The sequence below is a fragment of the Pagrus pagrus genome (genome assembly GCF_965226575.1).
Source record: "Pagrus pagrus genome assembly, chromosome: 12".
Lineage (NCBI taxonomy): Eukaryota > Metazoa > Chordata > Actinopteri > Spariformes > Sparidae > Pagrus > Pagrus pagrus.
Window position 1 is genome coordinate 10,057,863 of NC_140196.1, and position 21,004 is coordinate 10,078,866.

A 21,004-nucleotide genomic window follows, 5' to 3' on the forward strand; every position below is an offset into this window, starting at 1 on the left:
TGCATTTCACCCATTCATACAACATAAAAGTCAAGGATTCAAAGGTTAATATCTGGCCATGAGCTTTCACGGACTCATTTGTGCAACTGCAGCTCCATTCACATCACTCCCACACTCAGGAATTACATAGAATCATAAGTGGCGAATAAAACGAAGTTCCAGTTTCTGTTTTCTCTGCAAGCTCACTCTGTCTTGCACGCCCACTCACTCTGTATCTCTTGCTCCCTCGTCCTGCCTCTCAATTTTACATGAAATCGCACATGCCCCTCACATGCTGACCTTGTGAAACAAAAAAAAAGCCACATGACTGAAGCAGAGTAGCGACAGTGGCTCGTCCAGGCTGATTCCAAATGGGAAAGGTATACTGACTTTCAAACTGTTTGGCATGTTTAATATGTTGCAGAGCATGAGGCTACCATTCAGATCAAATCAGGTGGTGTGGCAAAAACACAGGTTTTCCCATTCATTATAATGAGGGTGGTCTGTTTTGGCTGTGGCGGTGCTGACCACAGGGTGTTCTGAAAACAAAGCGAAAAAGTTGAGACCAGCTCAACTTTTGGAGAAATGCAGCCGGACACCACGATGTGGTGGCCAATCACATAAGCTGGCGATCAGACTTGCAGCATGAATGACTAAAAACATGGTGGAGTGTAGCTTTATGTGTATTTACTCAGTTTGGCATTGTGCACCAGTTTACTTACTTTACTTTTTTTTAATCTGTGGATACCGACGAGCACTAGGAACGGCATGCTTACGCTACTGTGGAAGAGGCATGACGGCAGATCAGAGACAGAGAAGAATGGGTCAGTAGTTGGGCATGTTATTTAGCACGGCTTAAATGAGACGGGGAACATTATGGATATTTCTGTGTAGTGCGATGTTTCTCTTATGAACACTCGGTTTGGTTTTGTGCCCCAGTTTAAAACTCACAGTAATGATCTGTCTCACATCCTGGTTGTTTACTATTATTTTTGACGATCACTAGTAGGAGCAGCATGATGGTAGCATAACAACATAGCAGCTTAGCCTTTCGACAAACCAATCAGCAGGGGTACTCAACATGTCACACACAGGGACCATCGAGTGACAATCCCACGCTCTCACACCACCGCAGCACCTGATTTGGTCTGAATGTACCCTGACTGTTACCTGTTAATAGCATGCTTATTGCAACACCTCCTCAACGAGAAGCACAGCTGCTTTAGCCGCACTACTTGTCACTGTTTTAACATCAGCTTATAGAGATCCAACGTCATACCAGCGGCCTGCACTCATTCATGCAGATGTCCTCACTTCTGGTGCTGCATATTGACTAATACACCCAAGATGGCCAAATGGACCACAGCCACTGCCATCAGAGAGTTTATGAACACACTACTCACTAACAATTATTTATAGTCAACATCTAATCTATTACTGCACCCAGTGCAATTTTATATTAAGAGCAACTACAGTATAATGAGACCAAAGATTTATTTTCTTGTCCTAACTAGCTCATAAACTGTGGTAGATTTAAGTTATGGGGATGGGCTCCAGTTGCTGGTTCTGTTCCTGGTCTCTCGCCTAATAACTACACATGTCCAACTCAGTCCAACCATTTTCTAAATTATTTCAATTTTTTTTATTAGCCTATTAGTAAGATTGTCACATTACTGATAAAAACTGTGTGATGAAAAAAATGTATTGACGGTAGCACAACTTAAAACTATCATTGGCAGACTGTTGTTTAGCTAAGAAGCTATTTGAAATCTACCCAGCAACACTAAACCTTTAACTACTTGAAGGTCAATCTTTGATTCTTTTTTATTCTTGAATATCAAGTAGTATAACAGTTAATGTTGTTACTTGAAGTTGTTGATCGCTAATCCTAAATTTATATAATGATAAGTTTGACAGATAAGAAATCGTATCCAGTAGTAGAAAACAGTTACAATGAGTGGTGCTACTAGATATCCAACTCCAAATAAACTTCAGTTTTACCACTTATTCAGTTTGAACAGTTTTAAGAAATAAAACTCTGTAACCTTGGCAGATTGTGACATTGTTAATTCTATTTCATAAAAGACAAAGAACAGTCTTAAGGGAAATGATTGTAGCGTAGAGCCAATTGTGAGTAGCACTGAGTGTGAATATGTCAATTATTTTATCTTGACAATAGTAGTGACACAAAACTCACGCGTACTTACCCTTTAAGTCAAAGGCCATAATAACTTTATTAAATGAATTCTTTATATTTAATAGAGGTAGTTTTCCTTCAACATTTTCCATTTTTCTTTATCTAAACTTTCTTTCCTTAGTTACTTAAGACCAAATTCTTCAGCTGGCATCCAAAAACAATGGTTCCAAATCATATTCTCATGTCCCTTCAACATCGCCATCAATTATGATTTGTGACGGTTTGGTTTTCTTTCTTTTTTTTGTTTCTTCCTTTTTTCTCCATCTACAGAGACGTCTGAGGAACCATTAGTTGATCTTTCTGATGTTCTGAACACTGATGCAGACATCTTGGGAATGCTCGGAAAGCCAAGCGGTGACTCTGGTGCGTCATATTATCTCACAGGCAGTCACAGTGGCATCAATTTATTAATAGTCACCTAGCCGTGGGTTTACAAAATCGTATTCCTCGTGGTTATGAGATTTCCTCAGACAGCAAGTTTATTTTGCTTTCACCACTTAATGATTTTTTTAATGTCACATTCTTTAACAATACTTTATGTTCACCTTTGGTTTTATCTTTTGTTTGCATTGTCTGAAGCGTGTTGTGCTTGTTCTGTCTTCACTATTTTTTCACTCATTTTATCTGGTTTTGGGTTCTTGTAGGTCTTGATTTTTGCCCCTTCCAGGTTGACAGCTCACCTCCTCCTTTTGGTAAGGGTGCTATGGCCTACTAATCCCTCGCTTTAGTGCATTCTTCTTCTCTTGCAGTGTGTGTCTCTATTTGAGTGTGCATGTATATAAGCTGCTTTCGTACCTGGCTTTTCTCAACCATTCAGATGTTTTAACACTCATAGACTGCTTAGTGCTTACTTAACCCGGTGCGCAGTATTCACTCAAATGCCTAAGGTGTGTCAGTCTTTGTTTGTGAGCCTCCTCAACCGTTTCACAGTGGTGACATTTTTATAGATAAATAAACCAAAGTCGTAGCTGCTTAATTGAAGATGTGTTTATGATGACAAAGAAACAAACCAGCAAGGGCATCCTGGCATATAAAAAAAAAATCAAGCAGCTTAGAGAAAAAGAGGCCTTGGTAAATGTCCTCCCACTTTCCTCAAGACATTAAAGTCTGGCTGACAAAATGAACTGCAGTACTTGTCCTTCTTTATTTGTAAGAACTATTTTGTTCATCTGAAGTGCCCTATGGGCTGATTATAATTTTGTTCCAATACCGACTACCAATTATGGTTGCAACCATCCGCATGTTGGTAGAATGTTTTGTGTTGGGGAAAGTATAGAAGTTAGAGACAAGAGTAGGAAAACAGCTATGTGTTACAAGTTTGAGAAATTCCAGCGTAACTTTGATTCAATCTGCAAGCAGTGCATTAACCCAGACTACTTTTTTATGGTTTTTTTCATGGATAAGATCAGCATTTTAAAAAACTGATGAAGGCTGCACGGCTTTAAAGAAATAAAAAGGCTTTTAGTACAAAAGACCAATGTAAGCAATATTTTCCTACGCAAACATTGAAGTGTTTGTGTACCTTTACTGAGAATTAGTTTGACCTGTCTGTCTCTTCACAGTTCCCAAAACACTCTTTTTAAACAACACAGGAACCCCAAGGAGCTGTAATCATGTGTTTTGATTGCATTCCACAGGCTGTTAAGACAATAAACATGTTCTTACTTCAAGTCTATATTAATGATCACGTTCTTGGTCAGTTTTTTTGTTGTTGTTGTTGCTTTTGTCTGTGTGCGTGTGCATGCGTGCGTGTTATGATTTGTTTTTGTATGTCTGTGTGTGTTTCCACAGCTGGTCTGGACATCGGGCCCCTGACAGACAGCTCCCCGGTGGCGCCCCACTCTCAGGCTGGCCGAAGGACACCTCGAACCCTCCCAGAGGAACCCCTGGACGGCATTCTCAGCCCAGAGCTAGACAAGATGGTCACTGATGGTCAGTGGGGGGAGACAAATGTCCAGACACAGGTTTAAACTGTTATTTTAAAACTTTATACAAGATGAATAATGATTTGTTTTCTCTAATTCTTTTGTTTCAGAATCAATTCTCAGCAAACTCTACAAAATTCCAGGTTTGTAATTTCATCCGTTGCAAAACTGTAAGCGTTGAATCATCATTGTGCTAAGCCTTTCTCATATGAATTCCAGACAATATCTCGAGAATCAAGTCCAGACATGGTCGGAAGTTGCCCTTTTCTCAAATGTAGCACACAACTGGAGAATGTTTGTGTCAGATGCAGTCTCAGATACTGAAAATGCTCCATTTTTTTATAGGCAGTAGGCAGGACATGTCGCAAAAAATTCACTGCGCTCATAAACGACAGTCTCTTGTTGTTCCTTGAATTTGTCCAACAATTCTGTATGGCCCTTACTGATTGAAGTACCTGAATCTCTGCATCTCTCCAGTCAGTGGACATTTTTGCCGTCTATGTGTAAATGACCCTTCTTCTTCACCCTCAGAAGTTTGTAATTATCAAGTTTCACGACAATCGCATTATAGCACCCTTAGAAAGGTCAACAACACACCTACTCACTTGCTGTGAAATTTCCAGACAAATGATCCTCTATTCACACATCAGTTCAACTGGACATTTCATGGAGGTGAAAGTCTGTTTAGTGTCCAGTCAAACTGATTAGGACTCTGGGTTATGTCCAGAATAGTTCAGAGTTGCAGTGCATTGGTGAAAGGGTTTCTACACTGATTAATGTGACTGTAAACTCCCAGTGATATTACAGCACTTAACCCTCATTATTTTGCAAATTAATGTTTTACCAGTCAGATAGAGATAAATTGTACAGGTGTCTTCAAGGCAAAAAAATCCAATATTTAGTTATCTCTCATAATAAATTCAATAAAAATATTACTGCAAAGTCTTTTTTTAATTTAGTCCAATTCTTTTTTTGCAATATTTTGTTATGGGTCATCCTTTACTGTTCAGTGTGAACAGCATTCAGCATCAGCAGATCTGTAGCACACGATAGGAATGAATTCTGACATTGCAGTTTAATCTTACCCCAGTTCATTTCTACCTTAATGGGTATAATATATACTCAAATGTGCAACATTGTATTGTTATACTCTGTTACAGAGCTGGAGGGCAAAGATGTGGAGGATCTCTTCACTGCAGTCCTGAGCCCCAGCACAAGCCAACCACCTCCACCACCACAGGTGCCTCACCCCCAGGGTCCAGGGCCCCTCCCTGCCACACCTGGCACTAGTATGCCTCACCCCAACGCAGGTACATCATCAAGCACCTTGTTATTTGACTCTGTTGTTTTGTTTTTTAAAATGTATGCATCGAATTCACCTCTTCAAACATGTGTGTAGGGAATCCCATGTTTCCAAGGATGCCAATGATCAATGGTATGATGGGACCAAACCAACGTTTCCCTACAAATCCAGGAGCAGGGCCTTGCCTCCCAGACAATTTCCCTCCCCTTAACCGTATGCCTTTCACTGACAATCCAAGGTAATGTGCTGCATCTGTCCTTGAAATTATTCAATATTCTCACAATGTTTTTTCTTTTTTCTCTACGAGATCAGAATGTTTAATGTAAGACCTCTGTATGAAAAGTGTTAAAAGATAACTTTTGGTGGAACTTTGCAATATATAAACTTGGCTTGTTTAAAGATGAGCTGATTTCCTTTTGTTATTCCAGGGACAGAAAGTTTAATCAGATGCCTCGAGAGGCAGTTGGTCCATGGCCTGCCCCTGCCCATGGCCCTGGCCCTACACCCCCTGGATCCCTGCCTGAGGGCGAGACTGAAGCCATGTCAAATGCCCAAAGGAGTACACTCAAGTGGGAGAAGGAGGAGACACTTGGAGAACTAGCCACTGTAGCACCCGTCTTATATACCAATGTCAATTTCCCCAACCTCAAAGAAGAATACCCAGGTTTGTATATGGCTCTGAAGCTTTAACATATATTTTTCCTCTTTGCCCATTTCTCTTTTGTCATCAGTCCAATTCCTATTAATGCCTTGGTATTTGTTTGGGTGTACCCACTGCACTGTGTCAGTCAAGCAGTACAAAAATACCTTGTAAGCACTGTGAGACTGTTGGCATGACAACCCCTCTTCTTATTCTTTCAACAGACTGGTCTACAAGAGTAAAGCAAATTGCAAAACTGTGGAGGAAAGCTAGTTCACAAGACAGGGCCCCATATGTGGTAAGATCACTCAATCTGTTAAATTAGCCTTTTTTCTTTTAGTATATCAAAGCCTAAACACTTTGAACCGTGGCAGATATCAAACTGTCACTACTAGTTGCACTGACATATTAGTATGCAGAAGGCAGACTCCTTTATCGCATCTGGCCTCTTGCCTCTTGCCAATGCAATTTGAAATCCGGCCATTCACAGATGAACTAATTAACATAGGAAGCCCTGTTCAGTGTTAGAACTCACTATGGTCTCAGTGATTAAATTCACTAGAAGTAATTTTATCTGGCAGAGGCTAGTTTCAAAGACCTAGTCTTGGTTAAAAAATTTATCCAGTATTAGAGATTTTAAGGATATTTTGTCACTGGTTACATGGTGACAATTCTCTTTCATGGCTTTCTCTTTTGATATCCCACTTACACATCCCATTCATGATGAGGGAACTATTGAGATACCTTATTTACAGTAACAGGATGACCTCCTTCCTGTTTTGCAAGTAGAGTAAAATCGTTCTTTCTCTACAACCAAAGGACCCACCATGCAAAATTCATTTTTTCAATTCTAGTCGAAAATTGATCGAAGTGTTTGATTTGATTATCAAAATCCTCTTTCTCACTGTCAGCTCTTTGCCAACAAGAAGGAAACTTCCATCCCAAATAACCTGTTACTGGATAACAAACAGGATCGATATGGTCAGAGTGAGAGTAGCTGTCTTCTCTCTGTGGATGTTGCCGCTTTCTAGTCCCTCGCTGTTTTGTTTAACAGCATTGAAATGTTCACTAACAGCCAGTGATTTGGTGATTTCCTATACACTGTTTCAGGTTATAACAGTTTATAATGTATGTGCTGATGCATACATGTGTGATTTCCACTGGCTGGTACGGAAGGGAAGGAAGCTGGAAGTAATTCATATTTGTGTATTTGCCTGCCACTACTGAAGACCCCATATATCATAGTGAGATACTGAAACAATGCTGTGAAAGAGAATTTTACACACACACCAGTTATTGTTGTTGTAGTGGTAGTATGAGTGAAATTTCTTACTTATGTAAGTATGTCTGATGTGTTTTTTCTTTCCAATTGTGATTGATTTGCTGTTTAGCAAAAGGCAAGAGATAACCGAGCAGCCCTGCGCATCAACAAAGTCCAGATGTCGAATGAGACGGTGAAGAGGCACCACCCACAGCAACAGCCCCCTGAGGTGTTTGATCCCAACATACCACTAGACACAGAACTGCTGTTTAAAGACCCTTTGAAACCAAAAGAGTCAGAGCATGAACAAGAGTGGAAGTTTAGACAGGTAAGAGTGTATGCAATGAAGTCAGCGAATGCAGCGGCAGGTCCACTTAATATTAAGACAGCTAAGAAGTGGTGGTTTAGTAAAGCTCCCTAAACAACTGCACTGTCCTCCACATTAACCCTGATGACATTGGTGGTTAGTAGGTCCAGTTCATTTTTGGCATGAGACTGATAATTTGCTGCATCCCTTTTGATGTCTAATCCCACTTTTCACTGTGCCCTTCCAACAGCAAATGAGGCAGAAAAGCAAACAGCAAGCCAAAATCGAAGCCACTCAGAAATTGGAGCAAGTAAAGAATGAACAACTCCAGCAGCAACAACAGCAGCAACAGCAAGGCAACCTGTCAGAGGGAGATGGGAATAACAGTGGCAACCAGAGCCCAGCCTCCCAGCCCAGCAATGGCAGCATGTCCCCCATGCAGCAGCTCAACTCTAAAGAAGGCTTTGCAAGGCCCCAGCTACCAGGGACGCCCACTTCATGCCCTCCAGAGGATGTCTTCTTACGACCCCCTCCTCCCCCTCCATCTGGGCCTTCCTCCCAGCCTCAGTCCCCACAGGTATTCTCACCAGGTTCCTCTGGCTCCAGACCCTCTTCTCCATGGGACCCATATGCCAAGATGGTTGGGACCCCAAGACCGCCAAATCTTGGGCCAAATGCATGTCGCAGAATGCCTGTGGAATCTGGAAAATCCCCCACCTCCTTGATGGAGCAGCAGGACAGAGGGAGGCCATCTCCTGCTCATGAATCTTTTGGCTCCCCAACATCCATGAGCAGTGATCCTTACGCCAAACCTCCTGACACCCCAAGACCAAGTGGGGATATGGACCCTTTCCTGAAGCCCATGGGTCCCCCCAGGGCCAGTCAGGCTGCTCAGGGAAGGCATCCAATGGGTTCTCCAGGCAGAGACCCTTACTCAAGGCCCATGATAAGAAATGAGGCCTATCAGCGCATGGCCCAGAACAGAATGATCTTGTCTGACCCTTACTCAAGGCCTTTACTAGCACCAATCCCTGGAAGTAATGAGTCCGGCTCAGTCCCTCTGTTCAAAACACCTATGCCCCCTCCTCAGGCTCAGGATCCCTTCAACCGACCAGGCCCACACACTACTGACAGGTTCTCCCAGAATCACCAGAATGACCCGTATGCTCAGCCTCCGCATACCCCAAGACCATCTGGGAATGACACCTTCACCAGTCCTCCTAGAATGGGCCAGCAGCATCACCCTCAGGCGCACTCATTCGCCCAGCCAGGACCAATGAATCAGATGTCTAGAAATCCTTATGCTCATGCACCTTCCACTCCAAGGCCTGATCACTTCACATATGACCCGTTTGCCCAGCCCTCTCAGCCTACAGGTAACCAACGATCCATCAATGAACCTGGTCCTCAACAGCGGCCATTTTTTGAGCCCTATGCCCGACCTCCTGGTACGCCTCGTCCACATGACAATTATGGTCAGCCTTCAAACCCAAGCCCATCATCAGACCCTTACTCACAGCCTCCTTCTACTCCTCGCCCCGGTGGGATGAACCAGTTCCCTCATCAGTCACACCCTGGACAGAGGATGTCACCCTCCCACTCAGTGGACCCTTATGCTCAGCCACCAGGTACTCCACGGCCCTCTGCAGGAGAGAGGTTTTCCAAGTCACCAGGTAGCCAGAGGGGGCCAATGGAGCCATTTACTAGTACACCTGGGACATCAAGACCAGGTAGTAGTGACATGTTTTCCCAGCCTGGGACACCCAGACCAATGCTTAATGACCCCTACGCCCAGCCTCCAGGGACCCCACGGCCTGGTGCTGATGGGCTAAACAGACAAGGGCCGAGGCTAGGACCAATGGGAAGCCAGGATCCTTTCTCCCCGCCTCAAGGCAGGCTTCAAGAGCCCTTCCCTCATCCAGGCTCACAAACACCAAAACACCCTAGTATTTCAGAAGATGGATTTACTCAGTCTCCCTCCAGAAGGCCCAGTCAAACACCTGGCCATGACCCATTTGAACAAGCCCCCATGACCCCTCGTCCACATTCAACAGAGAAAATGGAAATGAAAGATCATTCAGGTGTGGTTAACAGTGGAACTGTCCCTCAAGACCCAGGCCAACTGTCTAACTCACAAATGCTTGGTGCTTCCTCTGAGGCTCAGGGTGTTGCTCTCGCTGAGAGTGAGGAAAGACTCAGACAGGTACATGAATACAGTCGTCCATGTTTTATTCTAGATCTCATCATTCATGCATTACTATTGCAATTTAATTTTGCGCCAGTGTTTTTTTATAGTTTATAATAGCTTACTCATAGGGTCAGTTATTAAAATCTTGAAAGACATAAGAGATAGATTTGAATAGAAAAAAATGTATAATTACCCTGACTTTCTGCTTTGAACATAAACCTGACACACTTGTCCAAATATTCACAAAAACAAACAAACAAACACTGATTTAATCCAGCGTGAAACATGGACAGGAATAAACACAAAAATATACGAAATAAAACAAACTATAAACAGTATATAAAACAAACTTGCCCAAAAGGGAATGATGGCTAAATTACACAAAAAAATTGTTTTCCATCCTCATAGATGGAGACCTTGTTTCCAAACAGCCAATCAAATCTTTACATAAAGCTGTAATATGACCTTCTACCACTGGCAGATAGTCACAGCCAATCAACAAAATGCTTTAAACAACAACCACACCACAAAAGTTCCCTTCTTATCCAGCTTTCAAATATGAACACACTCTTACACCTCAGCTTGTTGAAAGAGCCACTAAACAAACATTCACAGGGAAAAAGTGCCCTGCTAACATCAGTTTGCATGCTAGATGGGTAATTAGCTGGTCAGCTGCAGCAAACTAAACAGAGTGTAAACGTGCCTGCAAATGTTACTTTGGTCTGTTTAGATGCTTGTGTGGTCCCTACTCTTCAATACTGACAACACACTCTTGAGCCCAGTCTGCCAGCGGCTCCCAATCAAACACGGACATGGCCCTCCGGCCAGCTGAAACACACACACAGCATTTCTATTTCCCCAAAGTTTCTATTTCTCCCCTCTTAAGAGTATAAAAATATAAACAATACATTGGAAAAACATGTTCACATTATTTCTGGCTGCAAAAATGGAAGACTAACTATGATTTCAGTTCGATTTCAATAAATTATATATATAGGCCAATTATACATCCGTTACGAAAACAATTGCAATCGTATGCTTATCTTGACTAAATGTTATTGTATTTTTTGTTCCTACTATATGAGAAAATGTGAGGTACAGGAAGCAAAAACTTTGTGTGCAGAATTGAAAGTATGCAGTGGCGGTTAATGTAAAAAATGGACATACTTGCTGTGGAGTTCAAGTAGGCCTAAATGAACTGAAAATCTCTCTTAACAGCTAAAAATACAGTATTATTGTGGCCTATTGAAGTTGTGTCTGAAAAGGTTTAAATATCTGTATGTTTGTTGTGTTTTGTAGCGACAACGAATTAGAGAACTAATCCTGAAACAACAGCAACAGAGGAGTGCTATTCGACAGGAGAGGGGCCCTCAGGAGGCTGCTGGCAACATAACCCCAGGAACACCACGCCCCTGGCCCCAGGAGGGCCCTGGGCAGCAGGGGGAAATGTTTAACCGCCCGCCTCCACCTTATCCAGGACAAGGACCCATGAGAGCACCAATGAGGTTTCCTGGACCTTTTCCAGGCGATCAGCGTGCCCCTTTCCCTAATGAGGGACAAATTCCCCGGGGCCCACATCCTGGAGATCCTAATTTGAGACATCAGGGACCAAGGTTGGTGTGATATTTTAATTACACCTTTGTGTTGCTGATATTCTCTGATTGACAGCACAACACTAGGAATTCGCTTCCTCTCTAATTTATAAATGTTTCATCCTATTTTAGGTTTGCATTTCCACCTGGGGCTCTAGGACCTCATGGGCCGCAGGAGTTCTTTCCACGGGGGCAACACCCGATGCAGGATGTCCCTCCTCAAATGAGACGATCCATGTCTGCTGAAATGGCAAAGAATATGGGGGGCAACCCTATGGGGCTGCCCCAGCACTTCCCACCCCGTGGTATGCCAGTGCAGCAGCACAACATAATGGGCCAGCCCTTTATTGAGCTGCGACACAGAGCAATAGAAAACAGGCCACGTTTGCCATTTCTTCCAGGTGCCATGCAAGGAAACATGGACCCTAACTTGCAGGGTCAAAGGCCCCTAGGCTTTCAAGGAGATCCCAGGTTCCATTTAAATCAGGGGCTCAGGATGGCAGACCCCATGGTCAGCCAGACTGGCCAAATACATATATCTGCCAGCATGGACAATCTTCATCAGCAAGTCCATATGTCAGGAAACAGCACACTCAAACAATCTCCTTTGATGAGATCCATGAGCCAGCCTGCTTCAAGTGTAACCCAGAACATGGAAGCATCTATGATCCTGACTGCACCCCCTGCTGGGCACACTGAGACGGGCTCAGTGGCAAGCAGTGAAGCTGTGGAGGAGAAACTGGATGCAGAAGAATCAGCAGTGAAAGATCTGGAGGACGTGGAGGTCAAAGACTTGGTAGACGCAGACTTAGAAAACCTAAATTTGGATCCTGATGATGGCAAAGACCTAGATCTTGAAACAAATGACCTACACCTTGATGACTTCCTAACTTCTGGGAAATTTGACATCATTGCCTATACAGACCCTGACCTAGATGACATCAAGAAAGACATGTTTAATGAAGAACTAGATCTCAGTGATCCTATGGATGATCATACTGACACTGCAGACATGAACAAAAATCCAAACACAGAAACTGAGGCTTCATCCAGTTCAACATCTGATCTGGCAAAGCCAGAGGCCTCAGGTGAGCAGTCTTTAGCTGAAGTCAAGCTGGAAGCCCCTGGGAGTCAGGACGCTGCTTCTTTGGCACCTGGGCAGGAAATTAAAACAGAGGTCAAGGACTGTCAGAAACCTCCTGAGGTGGTAGACCAGCAAGCCGCTGGAAACACCTTAACCTCAAACCAGCAGGGAGTGCTCTCTGACTCCACCCCAGTGCTGTCTAGTTTACTCATTAAGCAGCAGCCTGAAGAACAGTCATTAAATCCAATTGTTGAATCTGTCAATCAAGGAGGTAACCTCATGCCCCAGCAGAACCAAGTCACTGACACTCACCATACCCCTGGACTTCCCATGACTCAAACACTACCCGACGCCACCACTGCAGGAGAAGCTTCTCTGACTGGCTTTGGGGCAGACCACCAGGTGGGACTGCTCCCTGGAGTGGACCAGAGCGGTCTGAGCCAGGCCCAGCAGAACGCAGTGAACCAGGCGTTGGGTCACGGCCAGCATCGTCCTCTTCTTCTGGAAGAGCAGCCACTCCTATTGCAGGACCTCCTAGACCAAGAGAGGCAGGAGCAACAGCAGCAGAGGCAGATGCAAGCCATGATACGACAGCGCTCCAGCGACTCCTTCTTCCCTAATATTGGTAAATTGTTTTGGCCACAACTTCTAGTTTTTGGTATATGATAATGTTTGAGAATACCAGCATTTTGTGATGATTTCTAAGTGAGTTCTGAGTGCATTATTTTTCATTCTCAGATTTTGATGCCATCACTGACCCCATCATGAAAGCTAAAATGGTTGCACTGAAAGGCATCAACAAAGTCATGGTTCAGAACAACATGGGAATGACCCCAATGGTCATGAACAGGTGAAAATTCACTTTGTTATCGCTTGAATACATTTTCCTGCTTCAGTACAAAATGTAATAGTGGTATTTGCAGTGTATGTATTAGTTTCACCATGACTGATTAAATGGTGCACTGCTGTGGTATTGCTGTTTTGCAGATTTCCTCCTGGTACTGGTCCTGGTCCTGGTCCGGGTCCTGTTCCTGTTCCTGTTCCTGGTCCTGGTCCTGGTCCTGGTCCTGTTTCTGTTCCTGGTCCTGTTTCTGTTCCTGTTCCTGTTCCTGTTCCTATTCCTGTTCCTGGTCCTGTACAACCGTGTCCTGAAAGCGCTCCGCTTCCTCCACAAGTTCTTGGACAGGTAATTGAATCATTAATCTGCTCAGATGTTATTTGAAACTATATAATAAAAATAGCTAAGTTGCAATATAATTACTTACTTGTCAACCTTGCTTTCAGGATGGCAAATTGACACAAGTAGCAAGACCGAATCCTCCAAACTTTGGACCTGGATTCGTCAGTAAGTTCTCAAAAAATGTATATGCATCTGCAACTTTTTGGTTTGAAGGTCTGTCAGACCTAGAAATGTTAAGATGTTTGTGTTTTCATGCTGTCAAGATTGCTAACAAAAGAGCCTCTTTCTTCTTTCAGACAATGCTCAGAGGGCTCAGTATGAGGAGTGGCTCCAGGAGACTCAGCAACTACTTCAAATGCAGCAGAAGTTTCTGGAAGAGAAGATTGGAGCTCACAGGAAGTCTAAGAAAGCCCTGTCTGCCAAACAGAGAACAGCTAAGAAGGCAGGGAGAGAGTTCCCCGAGGAGGACGCTGAGCAGCTCAAACATGTCACGGAGCAGCAGGGTGTAGTGCAGAAACAACTGGAGCAGGTAAATGTTCGGCCTGACAAGCTCTGCCACTTAATTCTGTCTCAGCCCTCTTCTGCGCACTGGCTGCCATAAGCATTGTCCTTTCATTGGTCCAGTTAGCAGGTTTTGGAACATGTTAAGGACAGTTTATGGTGCTGAAATTAATAAAAACTTGATCAGCATTTACCAAAAAGACATAACGTCTGTTCATCATTTTAATTACCTTCAATTATTTTTTACTACTAGGAGCGACATCATTTCTTTTTACGGGCAGAAAAGAAGCTGCCTTTGCCTGTATTTTTACTTTATAGCAGACATAATTTGCATCAGATATTAATTAGGGCTGCACAATTAATCAAAATATTATCTAAATCACATTTTGATCAAGGAAGATATCCAACTCGCAAGAAACTGCAAGTTTTCATAAATGAAAAATGTGTGACGAGACAGCATAATAATGAAGTATTGACATGATGCAGAGATCTCCAGATGTAAGAAAACATGTCAGTTTGTTATGTACATCAACAAATCAGGATTTTTATTCTGTGAAAATGAAAATTTATGATGGAAAACTAATTAATTCCACTAATATTGAATCATAATGCAGTTCAAAAATAGTAATATGATGCACTAATATTAATTAATTAGGCTAATTGATCTAACAGATACTGTAGATTTAAAGTAGTGTTGTCATGATACTACAATACTTCTACCATGGAGAAAAACTGACACAACATTGAGGGGTTAAAATACTCTGGGCTAGTAGCAGAGAACAGCAGAAAGACTATAGTAAAAATTAAATATAAATCAGTATTTTCATGAACACTAAGAGAGGGTATGCTTTGAATGTATACATTTAGCCATTTTCTTTCTGAGGAGAAATGATAAACAATATCTGAACAAACTGAAAAAGTCAAAACATACCGGCTTGTGTGTGCACTGCACCTGTCAACCTGGTTTGACTCCCTAAAGAAGCACAGCTAAAAGAAAACAAAAAAAGAAACACTTGGTTGACTGTGCTTTCTCACTCTGACTTTAAAGTTAAATTCATTAGATCTTCAATTCTTTTAGTTACTGTTTGAAAGTAAAATAACTCATTTTCTCCCTTGGGTAAACCAGTGTCCTCCATAATTTTGTCTTGTAAATGTGATAAAAACGACTTGCAGGCAACACTTAACTTCTTTGTAATTTTCACAGAGATCCTCATTCACCTTTTTTTTTAATGAATATGTCTTGTGTTTTGTTTCAGATCCGCAAGCAGCAGAAGGAGCATGCTGAGCTTATAGAGGAGTACCGAGTGAAACAGCAACAAAACAACATGACACCCATAATGCCTGGCATGCACCCAATGCCAGGTCCTGCTGGCATGGTGCCCAGTGGACCACCAATGGTACCAGGTGGACCACCAATGGTCCAACCTCCTATGAACCCCATGATGCAGATGCCACTTCATCCTGGCCAGCCAAACGCTCCTCCGTGTATTCCCAACCCACCACCTGGCTGGCATCCTGGTGCTCCCATGCCCATGAGCGGACCCGGAATGCCACCCATGATGCCCCCGCAGGTACCTGTAGGAAATCCAGGCCAACCTCATCAGATGCCAATGGCTAACATACCTCAACACTCACAAATGCCTGTGGATCCGCAGGCACCACCAGCTCCACCAGGTGGTGTAAAACCCATGCAGGCAGGTGGTGTGAAGTTTGATGACAACAATCCATTCAGTGAAGGCTTCCAGGAGCGGGAGAGGAGGGAGAGGCTTCGGGAGCAGCAGGAGAGACAGAGGGTGCAGCTCATGCAGGAGGTTGAACGACAGAGAGCCCTGAAACACCGTATGGAGATGGAGCAGCAAGGGATGATGGGGCCAGACGGGAACATGGCTCCACTCGCTCAGATGCCATTTTTCAACGCGGAGCTGCCGCAGGACTTCATGCAGCCTCAGAGGCCTCCTCTGCAACAACAGCAACAACTTGGACCAGTGTTCCCACAGCAGCAGGGCATGCAGCCTGGTATGGGCTCACCACCGGGGACGTTCATGCAAGGTGAAAGGAGGGCCATGATGGGCAATGGAATGATGCCCCGTGACATGGGGCCTGGTTTTGGGCCTGACAATCTTTCCCTACAAGGCCATAACTTTCCCCAGTGTCAACCCCGACCTCGTCAATTCAGTGGACCAGGAATGATGCTTCAAATGCCAGGTGAGGGTCCACCATTCGGAGGTGATGGAGCCACACCTCTACCGTCTAACTTTCCGGGCTCAGGTCAGTCTTTAATCCAGCTCTACTCCAACATCATCCCAGACGAGAAAGGAAAAAAGAAGAGGAACCGCAAAAAGAAGAAAGATGACGATGCAGATTCAGTCAAGACTCCTTCAACTCCACACTCAGACCTTACAGCACCTCTCACACCATGTGTCTCTGACACCTCCTCAACTCCAACCAGAAACACCCATCTCTTTGGTGACCAGGACTTGTCAAGGTCCCCCTTACTGGGATCTTCCACCCCCAGTCACTCAGAGCTGGAGAGGCAGCTTTCTGGGGGCCAATCTGGGCAACCTGGTCTCTCATCAGACACAGCAAGAGCCCAGGCTCAGGAACATGACAGGATCCTGAACAACATAAAGCTGGAGCAGACTGATGTCAGCGAGTGTCATGGGCCACGAGAAGGGCACATTGGCTCTGATATGAGCTCTGTGAAGGAAGAGGGTAATAAAGGGAGCGTGTCTCCCTTCCCTGCAGGGCAAAGTCCAAACAAGGGGGAGGCTGGCAATGAACTACTGAAGCACCTTCTAAAGAACAAGAGCACACCTCCACCTGGATTTTCCCAACAGAGGTCAGAGGAGAGTATGCGCTCAGAGGAGGAGGATCCCGCGGACTGCAAATCCCTGCTGAGGCAGTGCTCAATGGACAGCAATGGGGTCAGTGTTTTTGTGTTAGTCACACAGTTAGAGCACTGAGGGGCTGACCAACATAGTGAGTCATAGACAGACTAAGTGATTCAGATGAGAGGCGCGTCATAGTTAAATTGGTATGAGTCATAGCTGTCAGTTTTTGAAACATGAGTCATAGTTGTGTGTTTGAAAACATCTAACTTGAAGCCATAATGCTGTTCAAGTAATTTGAAGTCAAATCATGCCTTTTTATGCAACACAATCTTGTTCTCATTTCCAGGCATACTCGGATGGCACCCCAGACTTCCCCGGACCTCTGCTCCCTGAACAGGAGAAGAAGAAAGGGAGGAACAAGAGGGCTCCGAAAGGAGGAGACAAACCCGCCTCTCGCTACAAGAAGAGAAAGAAGGAGGGGGATGAGAGACAGCTGATGCACTCTGGCCCTGACACTGTAATGACCCAAATCAAACAGGTAAGATTGATTTCACCACCTTATAACCTGCTCGTTATGAATTGGTTGGAGCTGCACTATTTCATGTCTTTCGGAATGTAAATTATAGCCTGAAATCTGAATCCTTTATTCAGAATTTTAAAGTATTCATTACTGCCAGAATAGAAGATTGTTTCCACCACATGCAGAGACACTTATTTCACATTTCATAAGCATATTACTGTAATTAGGTCCTAGTTAGATGACAGTTGCACACACAGGTATTAGAAGCTGTTATTATTCAGGACAATGGAAGAGGATTCATGATTATATTGCAAGTCTCTCATTGATTTCAACTTTATGTAGCTGCCTCGCTCATTAGAGATGCAGTACAATACCATTTCATCATCATAGCAGAAATAATGAGCATGTACTGTTGCATGCTAGTTTCTCACAAGTATAAAATTAATTTGGGTAGAGAAATCATGGCTGTGACTGTGTGCCTTTCTGCCCCCATTTTCCTGCCTTGCTCTGCAGTCTGCAGCGAGGTAGAGATTAGACTTTATTCTTCCAGTGTTCACTCTAACTCAAGGCCACATTCTCGGATAGCTATTGAGGCAGAACAAGCTATTTGAGGTTACTTTTACTGGGCAATTTTATAGATGAAAGAACTATGTAATGATGATGTAACCCGACATACCAAATCCACAATGAGTGTTATTCCTTGAGTTGCCATGGTGATGTTGAAAGATTTTTTAATAACAGGTTTTTTTGATTAAGGAAAAATTTAAAATGAGTGCACCTACATTCTTATAAAAAGATGAACATGCCTGCATTATTCATTTCTCGGCTTCTCTGGTGGGGAATTCCTTTATGAATGCCGACCACCTACTCAAGTCAGGTCTTTTTTGAAAATGTTTTCCTTTGTCTGTTTTATCTGTGATTTTTATTAAAACATGAAAACTAAACGGAGAGAGGGTTACAAAAAAAATTGCTGCATTCAAACAAGGCAGTCATGACACATTCTTCAGAGTAACCTAAAAATTATTATTTTCAATGTCAATTAAACGTCAATTACTTTCTTGATTAGTTGATTAGTTGTTTGGTGTCGAGTGTTGATCATCGTTTCCCAAACCCACAGATGACATCCTCAAATATAGATATTCATTTACTGTTATAATGGAGGAGGAAAAAAGCAGAAAATATTCACATTTAAGAAGCATGAATCAGAGAAGTTTGCCTTAATAAAAATTACTCAAACCAATTCCTCAATTATCAAAGTAGTTGGCGATTCTTTTTATAATCGACAACTAATAAATAAATTGGTTAACGATGCTAAGTATGCTAGGTTGACATAGATATAGTGTAGTCTATGTTATGTCTTGTTGTTTTTGTTCATCTTTGTTATTTATTTTATACAAATTTATTGTATCGTTAAGATTCTGTTTCTCTGCAGATGGTTTGTGCTCAAACGTCCACTGCAGTAACATTGATTGAACTGAACTGATTTCACTCCTGTCCCTTCCCCTGGTCCCTTTTTTTCTCTCCTGACAGCAGCTCTCCCTGCTGCCCCTCATGGAGCCACTGATTGGGGTCAACTTTGCCCATTTCTCTCCCTATGGCAGCGGCCAGCTCAATGGAGAGAACCTCCTGTCTGGTGCCTTTGGCAGCGCTTCACTTGATGGAGTCTCTGACTATTACTCCCAACTGGCCTACAAGGTGAGATCTGCTTACCTCACTCAGTTGGAACAGGATAAACATTGTGTGTCTGCAGCATGATGTGCTGACAGTGTATTTGTTGTGATTTTTACAGCAGAGTAACCTGAGTAATCCGCCAACACCACCGGCATCTCTTCCTCCCACTCCACCACCTGTGAACCGACAGAAAATGATCAATGGATTTGCCACGACAGAAGAGCTGGCCAGCAAAGCTGCTGCCATGGGTAAGCATTCATGATGATGTACCTTAATGTCACATTTCTCCCTCACACTACTGTAATCAGGAAATGGGTTCAGGTAAATTACAGAAATCAGATATGAAGTATTTCCATCGCTACATGCAGGCAATTAGTATGTACATTCATATTGACATTGTGCTTCTGTTCTCTGCAGTGTCCAAAGGACTGGTCCCAAAGCCGCTACATGTCCCATTTAGGACAGAGGAAGATCTACTAGCCCGGGCCATTGCACAGGGACCCAAAACTGTGGATGTTCCAGCCTCCCTCCCCACCCCTCCTCACAACAACCAAGAGGAGCTCAGGTAACCGATAAATAACTGTGTGACATCATAACGTTTGTTTGCGTTGATTATTCATGTGACAATGTTATGAAAATCAATTGGGCTGCACAGTCTTGACTGAGGTCTCTTTCTCTTTCTCCAGTAATAGAGGACAAGAGCCTTGCAAGGACAGGGACACACCTGACAGTTTTGTTCCATCCTCATCACCTGAGAGCGTTGTCGGCATGGAGATCAGTCGCTACCCAGACCTGTCTCTGGTGAAGGAAGAGCCACCATCCCCCTGTCTGTCCCCTGTCCTCCCCATGCTCCCTCCTCCTGACGGGAAAGGTAAACAAACACAACTCCAACATAATCATGTTTTTGTGTATGCAATTTAAACATGATCCGGCATGCCTTAACTGTGCAGCACATTTTTATGAATGTCCTCTTTTTTTTCATTCTCTAGGTTCACAAATCAAACTGCAGGATATCAAAACGGAGCCTTCTTCGATGTTCTTCAGCTCCCCCTTTGGCCCCATGTCTAATGATTCCAAACAAGGGCTGGTGTCTGTAGCTATCACACTGAGACCAGCTGCAGCAGAGGTAGGAATACTTTAATTTAATGTTGTTTCCACATAGACCAAGTCCATAACACTGAGTAAAACATGGCCGACATCTGGGCAGTTAGTGAAGGATGAAATAATAACTACCAAAAAAACACCAGAAAAACACCAAATATACCATCAAAAAAGCATTTTAAAAAAAGGCCAGACAACATGCCAAAAATCCAGTCTTTGATCAAAAATCATGGACAGCTTCAATCCAAGACCTAATCAATGTTTCTTTGTTCTCAGAACATCACGGGTGTAGTGGCAGCCATTTCAGACCTACTGTGCGTGAAGATCCCCAGTAGCTACGAGGTCAGCAGCACCCCAGACAGGGGGCCCCAATCAATGCTCAGTGGTCCCAGGATGGGCCCCCACGGCATGGAGCCTCGGCCTCCCATGCTCTTCCACGGACAAGGAGACAACGGCGGGCTTCACGGACGCCCGGGGCAGATGATAAGGCCCGGTGGAGCACAGGGGACGATGCAACAGCAGCATGCACATCATTTCCGTTTCCATCCCAACAGCCCAGGTGAGAGACTAAAACTAAATTAAATGAGAGCATCTCTGACTCCCCCAATTACTGTAATACAGCCTGTAATTGAAATGTCATTTCTGATGTAAACTAAGCATAATGACTTCTTGTGAAAAAGCACAAAGCAGCAACACATTCACAATATGCTGCTGTTTATTCTTA

At 43.5% G+C, this 21,004-nt stretch overlaps 1 protein-coding gene across 10 annotated transcripts in view; it reads left to right on the forward strand.

Moving 5' to 3' along the window:
• Positions 1–21,004, forward strand: part of kmt2cb (lysine (K)-specific methyltransferase 2Cb) — a 70,779-nt gene that overhangs the window by 42,900 nt on the left and 6,875 nt on the right. For 6 of the 10 annotated variants that reach the window (XM_084369542.1, XM_084369544.1, XM_084369551.1 and 3 more), the window contains 24 exons: positions 2,447–2,539; positions 2,821–2,868; positions 3,968–4,108; positions 4,212–4,244; positions 5,262–5,411; positions 5,501–5,642; positions 5,833–6,068; positions 6,269–6,342; positions 7,436–7,633; positions 7,863–9,815; positions 11,100–11,413; positions 11,525–13,101; positions 13,215–13,326; positions 13,464–13,662; positions 13,761–13,821; positions 13,953–14,185; positions 15,414–17,081; positions 17,335–17,526; positions 19,039–19,203; positions 19,298–19,427; positions 19,597–19,744; positions 19,866–20,050; positions 20,169–20,305; positions 20,557–20,839. In XM_084369542.1, coding sequence (XP_084225668.1) covers positions 2,447–2,539; positions 2,821–2,868; positions 3,968–4,108; positions 4,212–4,244; positions 5,262–5,411; positions 5,501–5,642; positions 5,833–6,068; positions 6,269–6,342; positions 7,436–7,633; positions 7,863–9,815; positions 11,100–11,413; positions 11,525–13,101; positions 13,215–13,326; positions 13,464–13,662; positions 13,761–13,821; positions 13,953–14,185; positions 15,414–17,081; positions 17,335–17,526; positions 19,039–19,203; positions 19,298–19,427; positions 19,597–19,744; positions 19,866–20,050; positions 20,169–20,305; positions 20,557–20,839 — 8,472 coding nt within the window. The remainder of the gene's footprint in view (positions 1–2,446; positions 2,540–2,820; positions 2,869–3,967; positions 4,109–4,211; positions 4,245–5,261; positions 5,412–5,500; positions 5,643–5,832; positions 6,069–6,268; positions 6,343–7,435; positions 7,634–7,862; positions 9,816–11,099; positions 11,414–11,524; positions 13,102–13,214; positions 13,327–13,463; positions 13,663–13,760; positions 13,822–13,952; positions 14,186–15,413; positions 17,082–17,334; positions 17,527–19,038; positions 19,204–19,297; positions 19,428–19,596; positions 19,745–19,865; positions 20,051–20,168; positions 20,306–20,556; positions 20,840–21,004) is intronic. The other 4 variants (XM_084369545.1, XM_084369550.1, XM_084369549.1 and 1 more) reach the window with 4 other exon arrangements.